The sequence below is a fragment of the Lygodium microphyllum genome, chromosome 4 (assembly GCF_053477565.2).
Source record: "Lygodium microphyllum isolate KBCC chromosome 4, Lygodium_microphyllum_v1.1.10, whole genome shotgun sequence".
NCBI classification, from domain to species: Eukaryota; Viridiplantae; Streptophyta; class Polypodiopsida; order Schizaeales; family Lygodiaceae; genus Lygodium; species Lygodium microphyllum.
The window spans coordinates 175,256,881-175,269,637 of NC_141138.1; the positions used below are offsets into that span (position 1 = coordinate 175,256,881).

A 12,757-nucleotide genomic window follows, 5' to 3' on the forward strand; every position below is an offset into this window, starting at 1 on the left:
ACAAACACGCACTCTCTCAATCACTTGAAGAGGCTCCCAATTTGCCAGAAACAAGATCTGTCAAAGAAGAACATTACTGTGCGAGAATTCAATTGCTTCCTACGCATTCATAGTTTTAACTTGAGCAATGCAAGCATAATTAGCAGAATGGTCAATTAAACAGGTGCTGGAAAAGCAGTCCCTCAAAACAAACACACACACACACACAAACACATTTTTTCTCAAAACCATCATGAAGACTTTACTATAAAAAAACAAAGAGTCCTTCACACAAGAGATCATCTCTTGACTAGAACTACAAGCTGTGGAAAACAAATGTGGATGCAGCTGATTTAACTACCAAAATATGGCAATCATATGAGAACTCACAATACAAAATACTGCATCTTCTCAGCATTTACAACTGATGAAATCAAATATTTAAATATCCTAAAAGTCGTGAAAGACTTACGGGTGGTTTGCACATTTCCTCAACTGCATAAGTAAGCTTTGAAGCTTCTTCCAAGCATCACCATCCTGTTTATAATAATCGTACAACCTATTAGTACTACCATTGATGTGTTGACCTTGGAAAGAGTCACCACTCCAAACAAAGACAAAGAAGTTTGATCTAAAGCATAGCAAAATCAGATCGTAGATGAGATTTGTTTCTTTCAAAATCATTAAGAATGTATTAGTTGTTCTAGTAGTTTCAATGGTTGAAAATCCAGTATGACATCCAACACGATAAACAGGCAAGAAAACATTAAAAAATCATGATTAGGTGACAATAAAGGTAAAGTTTCACTTGAGTACTCTTGTGTTCACCACAAAAACCCATGCGAGTATTGGTACAACCTACTAGGACTTGCATTGATGTATTAACCATGGATACTTGGCACCCCCAAACAAAGACAAGAAAGTTTGATGTAAAACATGGCAACCTCACACGATAGATGAAATTTGTGTTAGCAGAGTATTTGTCAGCTCATGTGTGAGTCTGAGCTTGATCTGGGCTGGGCATTTTTATTAGGTATTTTAGGTATTGTCCTGGTGTGGCATTTTATGCCATTGGGGCATTTTATGCACCAGTCGGCCAGCATTAAATGATGTCCGACCAGCATTATTGCTCCCCACTTTTTTAGCCTATTTATACTCAGTGGCTCCTCCTCAGTCAGTCACTTCATCTTCACCATCTGCAGACTCTGTGGAGAGAGGAGCCAGTGCCAGTGCCCATGCAGCCAGTGACTCACTGTTGTATGCGACTGTCTCGTGTTCAGATATATGGATTCCATTTCCCGTGCATACATCTGAGTTCTCATCTATATCGTGTTCTTTTCTTTTCTCTTTTTGTCTTGTGTTTCAGCAGTTTATTTCAGCACATGTTTATGCTTCCACCGCTGCTCCACTTCTAACATGGTATCAATTTTCAGGATTTGTGTTTCTACTGTGTTTTCTTGCTGATTTCAGGACTGTTTTGTACCCCTGCTGATCAGACGACTGTTGTCGCAGCCAGGCGACCTGTTTTGGGGCTGTTTTCAGCCTGCGTTTTTTGCAGTTTTGCCATCGCCTGCTGCCTACGCACCCTCTGCTGCCTGCGTTTTTCATCAGCAGCTGCTGGCGACAGTTTTCTACCTGCTTTTCTCCAGTTTACAGCCTGCGTTTTGCTGATTCAGTGTCTCTCGTGGCTGGGTGACTGTTAATTCAGGCCGTTTTTGCTGTTTTTGGCAGTTTTTGACTGATTTTTTAACTTTCTGCAGCAGATTTTGTCTTCTATTGATCAGATTTTGGGTTATATTGCATGTGAACTCTCATTTTCTACAGTCTGTGCTTGTGTTTTGGCTGTGTTTCCTCTCTCAATTCCATCTCTTCTCTACTTCTCTTCTTATCCTCTCCATATGGCTCCTCCGTGCACTTCCACTGATGATAAGTTACATGGACCTGATTATCTCACATGGAGTGCTGTCATGAAAGCTTGGTTTGTGCAGAAGCGGTTATGGTACATCGTCTGTGGAGCTATTCCTCGACCTCTCTGTCCTTTTCTTCTTCCTGAAGATTTTGATGAGGACAACCATGCGACATCCTTGAGATTACAGGGGCGGCTTTCAGCACATTATGGAGGTGAGGCTTATGTAGCTTCAGAGAGGGTTGACGGGAAGAAGAAGTCGAAGGCCCAGTGTTACCACTGTGGCAAGAAGGAACATTTGCGGAAGGATTGCAAGAAGTTAGCGGCTTCCAGGAAGGAGCAGACAACGAAGCGGGATGCTGACTCTACCGATGAGTCCTCTCCTTCATCCGACTCCGACTCCGATCCTTCGACCACAGTGAAGTCCAAGGCGCGGAAGGGATCCTCTTCTTTGGATCGCGAGAAGGGCTTGGTGGCCCCTTCCTCGGCTGCTTTCTAGTGGTGGTGATGAGGTCATCCCTCACGACTCTCTTGTGCCAGAGAGGGAGTGTGAGCGGGTGTTCAGATGGGGCAGCCGCGCCTCATCTATACTATTATACAGGTGCACAGGTTCCAGAGAGGGACGTCCCTGACGCATCGACTTCAGTCTGGCGGAATCAAATCCTGGAGCTGGGATTGACATCCAGGTTCATGCTGAGCTGGTTATCTGACAGAGAGCGGGAGGCTTTCGTCTGGAGCTCACATGAGGGGACACTTTGGCGGTCTGACCAAAGGCAGGGACTCCATGGTCACCTATGTTTAGAGGCATTTTTGACAGGATGGTCTTGTATGCTACTGCGAGATATTGGTGATGGACACAGAGACATGCTATGATCTTCTCTATTTTCAAGTGTTTGGTACGATCGACATCGACATCGGGTTCTCTCCGAGGCACCTTGGTGGTGGCTTGATCACCCACTGCTTGGGTATCCATGGTTCTACTTGGTGGTTCTATGTTGTATAGTTTATGATCCCTTTTCATTGTACTATTGTATTGTATCAGACCACTCATGATCTGAGAGAGGGTGTTAGCAGAGTATTTGTCAGCCCATGTGTGAGTCTGAGCTTGATCTGGGCTGGGCATTTTTATTAGGTATTTTAGGTATTTTTCTGGTGTGGCATTTTATGCCATTGGGGCATTTTATGCACCAGTCGGCCAGCATTAAATGCTGTCCGACCAGCATTATTGCTCCCCACTTTTTTAGCCTATTTATACTCAGTGGCTCCTCCTCAGTCAATCACTTCATCTTCACCATCTGCAGACTCTGTGGAGAGAGGAGCCAGTGCCAGTGCCCACGCAGCCAGTGACTCACTGTTGTATGCGACTGTCTCGTGTTCAGATATATGGATTCCATTTCCCGTGCATACATCTGAGTTCTCATCTATATCGTGTTCTTTTCTTTTCTCTTTTTGTCTTGTGTTTCAGCAGTTTATTTCAGCACATGTTTATGCTTCCACCGCTGCTCCACTTCTGACAATTTGTTTCTCAGAAAACATTACAAATGTTTGAATCTATTTGGTAGTTTCAATTGTTCATAAAATCCAACACCATAAACATGCAAGAAAACACAATAATGGTATGACTAGGTGATAGTAAATATAAAGCTTCACTTGAATACAAAAAATACAACATCAAGCTGACCACAAAAATTCTCATTCTTTACTCAGTACTTTTGTGTCCATTAAGAAAATCCACGCAAATGCTATTACATTCAATGGTTACTATCTGCACTCCCTACCTTAAACTATGGATTTTTAACCTTTGAACAAGAATTTCCCTCTCAAGCAATACATCAAAATCTCTAATGGACAAACGGTTAAACTTCTACTTAAATTCAGTATTGAACAATAACTACTCAATATATTAGTAGGTTGGTTATGCGAATGACCAAGTTTCCTACAAGCTTTTTCTACCCGTATCATGATTAAGTAAGGCATGTGGCATGTTCAAGAAGCATGATTGATCAATTCTGTAAAGTCTCAAAAGTGGTCATAACAAAGATAGATTTCACAGAAATTGCCAGGGGATCTCACAAAGCAAAGGACCTGCATAATATCACTAGAATGTACAGTATCAATAGGTTTCCACATCACTTCCTAACAATAGGACTTCTACTTCAATTTATTTGCACACTCAATATGCCAGCATAAGCTTATCAAGGCTTCGTCATTTGAAATAAAGTGAAATGGAAGCCAATCTGGTTGTTGGCATCTTAGTGACCAGGGTATTTAGTACTGACATTCAAGTTGTAATTATTTAGTTCTTGAACTCAGCACAGACTCGATGTTTAGGTTTTCTCTGCCAAGAGAGCTCTTTTGAAAGCATTCAAAGCCTAAACAAAAAACACCAGTACAAAATCATTTCTGTTCACATTTCAGCAAAGAAACAAAGAGGTACTGGTGTGAGTCAAGTACAAAGTGGCCTTCATATTGCAACAAAGTATCTAAGATGCCTCATTCAAGGATAGTACATTTCTTTCCTGTCGTGAACTACCAACATTATTCAAAATCAGTCACCATATCTTCGATGAGTACAAAAACCTCAAAAAGCCATTCCAATGCAACAGAACAAAATTTACTTGAATGTCATGTTCCACCTCAATAAGTCACAGTCCACAGATTCCAAACTTCTTCCAGACCTTCAAGTAGCATAGAGCATATGTCATATTTTGTATTTTCCATGATGCTCATCCCATCACAGTATCCCAATCAAGATGCTAAAATGACAAGCAATCAACTTCAAACTTTCTGCAGAATTGTCTAATCATAGTTTACAATAGAAACTTCAACAGCTCCAAGGCTCATTGGAAGAGACTACAAGGATCATCAGGTGCTGCAGGAGCCCATCCACGTGCTCTCATGTAAACCTCGTCAACTGACCCTTGATTCAGACGATTACATCACATTATTCAATTGTCATACAGCTTTTCCCTCCTGATTGATGCAAGACTCTACCCACAAAGCAGCCAGGCGTGTTACTCTCTTGCATTCCTTCTATACAACTTACCATCAATACTTTATACCACTTACCATCAATACTTTATACTACTTACCATTGATACTTTATACTCTGATGTTCATCTCCACTAAATGAAGGGTAATATCTCTTTAAGAAAATAAATCTTCAACAATGTTTTCTTTCATACACAAAAACACAGAATGCAGAGTGTTCAGATAGAGCAGGCAAAAAGCGTAACATTCTTTCCAACTCACAAAACAAGATCACTTTCCAAGAATACTAAGATGAACTGACCATGCAGCACTTAAAGAACTTGTTGCTGATCATTACAGTTCCTTGCACTCAGAATTGAACAATGAGATTGTAAGCTACCTAATCGTCTGGATGGGCTGATTGCAGCACAGTTAGAATAAGACCAGACAGACAAAAAGCACATAACCATAGGGGCTGGTAACTAATGGCTTTTAACGTCGTTATCCCATGAGATTGTAAGCTACCTAATCGTCTGGATGGGCTGATTGCAGCACAGTTAGAATAAGACCAGACAGACAAAAAGCACATAACCATAGGGGATGGTAACTAATGGCTTTTAACGTCGTTATCCCTCATTCCAGAAGCTAAAAGACCTAGCATGGTAGTCAGGGAACCAGTAGCTAGAGGGCAGGAAGGTGCATTTCTTCTGTTGTAAAACAAGGATAAGTACATGTTATACACACAAGGTGAGATACAAAGTTGAGGCAAGGCGACTCCAAAAACACAGCTCCAATGATAATTGTAAACTTTTCATCGGTAGAAATGCAGGAAACCAGATAATTAAAGAAACTGTTTTTTTTACAGGGACTTATGAACTTGCCTTTTTCTTCCCAAACAGGCCAGCTGCTTCTTGCTCAAGTTGCACTAAAACCTTACTATTTTTAAGTAGCAAACGCCTATACCTGCATCATTCACAAATAGCAGCAGTAAAAATTTCATCTGCAGGTGGTGCAATTCAAACTTACATTTGGAATTTAAATACAACAAAGTTGGATGGTTAAAAATTATACATGAAACTACTATAATCATTGGCTGTCAATAAAGTGAATTCAAATAGAAGCAATTTCCCCAGTGCTTCCATTTCAACCAGTCTGACGACTGCTCATTTCATGGAAACCTGACCCTGACTACACTGAAATTGAAGACTCCACTTGGACACGTTTAACAAGTGAAGCACTCTCAAAGGTAGGGAAAGGTAGGGCCAGTTTGCGGTATCAGCTGATATGAATTGCAAGCTGCTGCCCAACCATGTAGCATGTGGCTTCTGCCCCTCTCGACCCCTTCACCCACTTTGCCTGCCTTCTCCCCCTCCTCCCAGCCAGCAGGCCTGGCTTCCAGCTGCCAAGCCTCCAGCCTATTTTTAACTTGTGTCTCTCCTTCCTTGCTTTGCCACCCTGCATGCCCTCCAGCCCCTCCCCCCTAACTCTCTGCCTCTTCATGCCCACCAAGTCTCTCTCCCTGCATCACAGAGGCACACCCAATTATTTTGTTTCCTGAAGCAGGTATGGCAGCTCCCTGAGCCCACCTAATTATTCTGTATGCTAAAACAGGGCATGTCCGCTACCTGAACTGTGAGCTGCTATCCATTTTTTGGATCTGCATGGCCCCCCAGCCCTTCTTCACACCCTGCCTGACTCCCATACCTGTTTCTCCCAACCTGCATGCCAGGCTCCACCAGCCATAGTCCAGGCCTCATCTTGCTCTTTCCGTAGTCTAGCCTCTTGTCCTCCCCCTCCTGCCATGCATGCCCTGGAGTCTGTTTGACTCTCTCCCCTTCCTGATCCCAACCTCCTCCCTCCACTTTTCTGGCTACAACCAAACTCCATCCAGCCCTTCTGCATCACTGAGGAAGCCTTCTTGTTTCTACCAGCCCCAACAAAGCACACTTTTCTAAAGGAAAGATAATGTATAAACAATCAATTTACAAAGTAGCTGAAGGTCCAACGTCACTCATGAAAAACATCAAATTGAGGTCTATCCAATCTTTTCGTGACAAGGATGCCAAAAAGACCAAAGACTTTTGGGCTATGCAAGGCTATATGCAAACCAAGAGGAGCTACCTTGAAAGTATCTCAAACCTTGAAATAATCTATGTGGATAGCAACATCCTCCACTTGCTGCCTCAAGTCGTATTTCTCAGCTTTAGTCTTTCTCTTAGGATGTAAACCCTGCTCCACTAGTTTTGCTAGACTTGTGAGTACCATTTGGAGATGATACTTCTCTGCAAACCTATCTTGGATCAATTTACATTGAATGTTCCACCATCCACCAAGCAAAATGCAGGATGACCCGCAACCATCGCCTACAAGACCACAAGATCATGACACCCCAAAGAAGAATAATTATCTCTCAACATTTATATCTTAGGGAAGAAGCCATGAAGGACCAGGTTGAGACAGCCTCCATGGTCTTGACTTCCCCTAGGGAGCTTTGTCCTCCAAATCAAGCTTCTTGAGGCAATTCTCAGCAACATGCCTTGTCTAGTTGCATATGGAACCATAGTTGAACGATAGAGACACAGACATGCAAAATCAAACCCTAAAAGCAAAACTCAAATCTCAAATATAGAAACAAACACAAGCAAAAGGAGAGAGAAAGAACACAACTCTGAAGTGAATGAAGAGTGTACAGAATGCCGAAGGGTAGAGAGCACTAGTGTCAAAGAGTGACATCCACTGGAGACGGATCCCAAGTACTATAACCACTAGTCGGAGATGAGAGAGTGCTAAACCATGAAGGGTAGTAGGCAGGTCACCAAAACACAGCAGTCGGAGGCTAAAAACCGGTAAACGCAACAATGTACCACCAAAGAAGGTGGAAAACTGATCACCAAGGCAGAGAACTGTCAAGCAACAATAGGAGAAGTGTTTGTTCATGTAGGCGATCTGCTGGACAGCAAAAACGTAGGTACTGCAGCAGTCACCTAGTGGGAGAGATGGCAGCAACCTGTCGTGTAGCACCAAATGTTGCAAACACAAGCTAATCAAGTGCTATGATGATGCAACAAATGGAGACCTACCTCCAAACAGCAAGGCAATGGCTGAAAGCAGGCCATCTAGGGCTGGATGGTGATGGGCTACAATCAATGATGGCTAGACAACACATGGCAGGTGGCTGATGGCTGAAATCTAAACAGTAAAGTGAGAAACCTGTACAAAAGGATGAAGATTGAATGGAGGCAACTTGTCTATTTGTAGATGTGGATGGAGCCCCCTAACTTATAGTTTCACTTAAAACTCTCACAAACCACACATCATTTTCGCGTTTTCCATTAAATAAGCATGTTTTGGGGCTGTTTAAGAGGTTAATCAGCATGTAATGCATTTTTTAGCTCAACAACCCCTCTCAAGCCCTAAACAAGGCTAGAAAGGAAAGCATTGCCAAAGGCGTCCCACCCCAAAGCAACCAAGGCATCGAACAAAGGGTGAACGGTGGCTACCCAATGGCCTACCAAGACTATAGAGGCGATAGTTGTCTTACCAAGGGAGTCCAAGTAGACACCCCAAAGAGAGGACAATGCATCGGACAAAGGGTGCTTGTCAGCTACCCAATGGCCTACCAAGTCCCGCAAAGGTGGATGGAACCAAAGTGAATGATAGCAACCCCCACTCAAACCTGAAATTCAATGCCGAAGAGGAGTAGAATGTTAATCTTTATGTGGTGCCGAGAACCATGATGTGAGAAAGCGTCCCAACTAGAAGAACAAGATAGAAGTCATGGCCATGATAGCATCAAGAGAGATGTTACATGATCCACCTCGAGTGGGAAAGCCTCCATATTGGTAGAAGAGTAAAACTCCTAGGATGATGAAACCATGAATGGAATGGCACACATCCCAAGCCTCCAGTCCAAGTAGAACTAGTGCAAACCTAAATGTTAATCCTACATTGAAAACAAAACCTTACAAAAGAGATGAAGATCTCAGTCATAGAGGTCAATAGTGAGATGCTCCGAAAAACAAAACAAAAATGAAATGAAAAGCTAATTAAAAGAACAATACAATGCTGCAAATGTGTATATGTGGAAGAGTAAATGCAACAAGAGACTTAAGAATAAAAAACTAAGGACAAAAATCCTATGGGCCTAACTCAATAGCCTAAGGACCTAAGAGTGATAATATGGAGCTAATCTAAGGATGTGGCCACCATCACGTACGCCCACTAGCAAGGCTTCACCAATGAAACACCTCACGAGTTGGTGAGGTAGTCCTAGATGGAGGTGGATGTGAAGTGGATGCGTAAAGTGCAAAGGGATCAGTGCTCATAGACCAATCAACCAGTCCTTGAGTAGTGAAAGAGAATGTCTATCGAGGTTGTCTACGTCCCACATCTCTAGTAATCACTAAGGCCGAAGGAGCAAATGGGCCAACAAATAGAAGGCATAGCCCCACTGGATTGGCCAATCGAAGTCGAGGCAATCATAGCGATCTGCTGTGTTTTCTAGTTGGAAGACCCTAGGTCCTAGTATGACACTCCTCGTCCAAATGCCCGATCTCTATTTGAGCTAGGATTGCCATCCAGGTTTATGATGCGCTGTTTATTTGACAGAGCGGGAGATCGGTTCCTAGTCATGAGCTCACATGAGGGGACACTTTGGTAGTCTGGCCAAAGGCAAGGAATCCATGGTCATGTATGTACCAGAGGCATTTCTGACACAATGGTTATGTATGCTATGAGGAGACATTGAGACACACACAAAGATATGCTATGATCTTCTCTTTTTTCAGGTGCTAGAAATATGGATCTCGACATTGTGTTCTCACCTTGGTGGTGGCTTGATCACCCATTGCTCGGGTATCCATGGTTCTACTTGGTGGTTCAATCTTATATGGTTTATGATTCGTTCTCATTGTACCATTGTATTGTATCAAATCACCCATGATCTAAGAGAGGATATTAGCAAATATGTTAGCTCATGTGTGTCTGTGCATGCAAAGGCTGGGCACATTATTTAGGATATTTTTGACATTTTTATGGTCTTCATTTTGGTCATGTTGAGCATTTATTGTTTGCTAACCAATATTAAAAGTTGGCCGACCTGATCATATTGAGGACATATTTGTGTCCTATATATTCAATCTCCTCCTCAATCAATTACTCATCTGCCATCACACGTGTGGAGAATCCATGGAGAGAGGAGCCAATGCTGATGCCCACGCAACCAGTGACTCACTATTGTATATAACTATCTCGTGTTGGATATATGGATTCCATTTCCTGAGCATACTTCCAAGTTATCAATTGTATTGTGTTTTTTAGTGTTCTTTCTTTCCCTTTCTCTTTTGTCTTGTGCTTCAACAAGTTATTACAGCATATCTTCACACTTTCATATCTTCTCTATTGTCTTGTGCTTCAACAAGTTATTAAAGCATATCTTCATGCTTCCATTGCTACTCCACTTCTGAAAAAGCACTACATGGCTTTCGCCTCCTCTATCTCGTGCTCATACCACTCATTCCATAGAGTGGACACCACCATTCCTAGCGTAGGGTGGACCACACCTCATAAAGGCACTCCGATAGCAACAACATATAAGCAAAGCCAGTTGAAGAAGGCTTCTTCCACAAAAGCATGCTATGCTCCGATACATCGCAAGTACCTTCACCTTCACCGCGAAGAAGGTGACAACTGATGTAGCCTTTTGCACCACCCTCTTCACCCATTTGAACTTCCCAATGTCCTCCATGAGCATGCACCGACAATTAGATGCATTGTCAATAGCAACTTGCACCACATTTGACAGGCCCACCTATAACCACATTATACATGGCACAAATTCAAAATTGTGATCAAGAAAGCTTCGAGGGAACATGATTTAAAATTATAATTTATAATAATGAAAGCAACAACTTTAAAATTTAAAAAGACAATGTATACCTCAATGATAGCTTGCCGAATGTGGTAGTAGATGAATATGCCGATCGTTTTTGTGGTGTCGTGTAACTCTAGTTTCAGTCACCTAATATAGGGAAGCACGAGCGGCTGTCGATTCACCAGCCCAACCTCGCTCAAGAAGATGCAAGGAAAAAAAAATATGTCTCTCCTTGCCAACCGTCAATTTCTAATGAGTTATACTAATTTTATAACTCGCTTACTTTCTAAGCCCCCTGAACCCCGTACGGGCGCCCAAGGCCCCCGAACGATCATCTCTCGTGTTGTTTCTCCATAAGTTACATTTATTAATGTAACATTTCCTCCCCCTTAAGAATCGGTTTCATCCTCGAAAACCATACTTGAAAAGTCTAACTGTAAATTGGGAAACCTTTTTCCTAGAGTACTTCCTCGCTCCCATGTTGAGCTTTCTTCTGAACAATCTCTCCATTTTACCAGACATTCTTGATAAATAGTATGCCTTCTTCGTCTATTACGAACATTTAAAATTCTTTTTGGTTCATGTGAAACAAATTGGTCACTGAATAGCTCCTCAATCTTATCATTTAAGAGTAGATTATCCATATCACCCAGCTTCTTTCTTAACTTGCTTACATGAAAAATTGGATGTGTTTTACTACCAGCAGGTAGTTGAAGCTTATAAGCATGTTTCCCCACCCTCTTAAGTATTGTGAAAGGACCACAATACCTGGGTGAAAGCTTTGGACATCATCCCGTCTTCATGGTTTTAGTTTGTCCAAGTACTTTAAGATAGACCAATTCCCCTTCTTCAAAGGAGATGTCTCTTCGGTGAGAATCTGCATAAGCTCTAGCTCGGTCTTGAGCTTTCTTAATATTTTCTTGAGCAAATTTTAACATATTATTCATATCCTTTAAAAAGTCTTTTGCTGCCTGAACCTTTTCCTTATGCAATCCTAGTGCATAAGGAGCTCTGGGCTGAAAACCATACATTAGCATAAATGGACTATATCCAGTGGAAGAGTGTTTGGCACTATTATATGCAAACTCTACTATCGGTAAATACTCTTCCCAATTAGTTTGCCTTTTACTTACATATGCTCTCAACGTAACTTCATGGATTTGGTTAACCCTTTTAGTTTGCCCATCAATTTGCGGGAACTCCGCTATGCTCGTGCTAAGTTTAGTATCCAACTTCCTAAATACAGCGCGCCAAAATTGACTATCAAATTTTCTATCCCGATCAAAAACTATATTTGCCGAAAGGCCATACAATCAGTATATGTTCTCTATGTATAATCTAGCCAATTCTGGTGTTTTCACATCAGTTGAAGTTGGAATAAAGTTAGCCATTTTGGTTAACCTATCCACAATCACCCACATAGAGTCGTGCCCCCTCTGTGTCCTGGGTAACCCAACAATAAAAATTAAAATCCATGCAGATATTCTCCCATTTTCCTGAGGAATCTCTAATGGATAGAGAAGTCCAATTTTCAATCTTTTAGCTTTATTAACCTAGCACTTATTACATTTAACCACATATTCAAGGACATCCTTATTCATTCCAAGCCAATAGAACTGCCTTTTAATAAGACTATAAGCCTTATTAACTCCTGGATGTCCTGCACTAGGGATATCATGACACTCAAAGAGTATCTGGCGTCTTATTTCTTCATCTTTCGAGACACATACCCTACCCTTGTAGAGTAAATAACCATTATCAATGGTAAAATTCTTCCACCTGAATCCCATTTGAGCAACCCCTGATGCTCCATTTCCCTATTGAACATCCTCAGATGTTCCTTCCTCAGTGGAGGCCCTTACATTTGGATCCCCATTTTCAATTACTTCCCATATGTCGGAATATGTCAAATCAACCTGGCAATTCCCCTTTAAGAATTCAAGCAAATCGAAAGAAAATTGAGTAAAACCCAATTCATTTATGATGGGCATTCTGCTAAGCGCATCAGCCACTATATTGTACTTTCCTTT

General features: G+C 41.8%; 1 protein-coding gene across 2 annotated transcripts in view; it reads right to left on the reverse strand.

The window, feature by feature from the left end:
- The window catches only part of LOC148037936 (uncharacterized), an 84,560-nt gene that overhangs the window by 46,786 nt on the left and 25,017 nt on the right, over positions 1-12,757 (reverse strand). For both annotated transcript variants that reach the window (XM_087676965.1, XM_087676966.1), the window contains 2 exons: positions 5,737-5,818; positions 452-516 (listed from right to left, as the gene is read on the reverse strand). In XM_087676965.1, the coding sequence (XP_087533091.1) occupies positions 452-516; positions 5,737-5,818 (147 nt within the window). The remainder of the gene's footprint in view (positions 1-451; positions 517-5,736; positions 5,819-12,757) is intronic.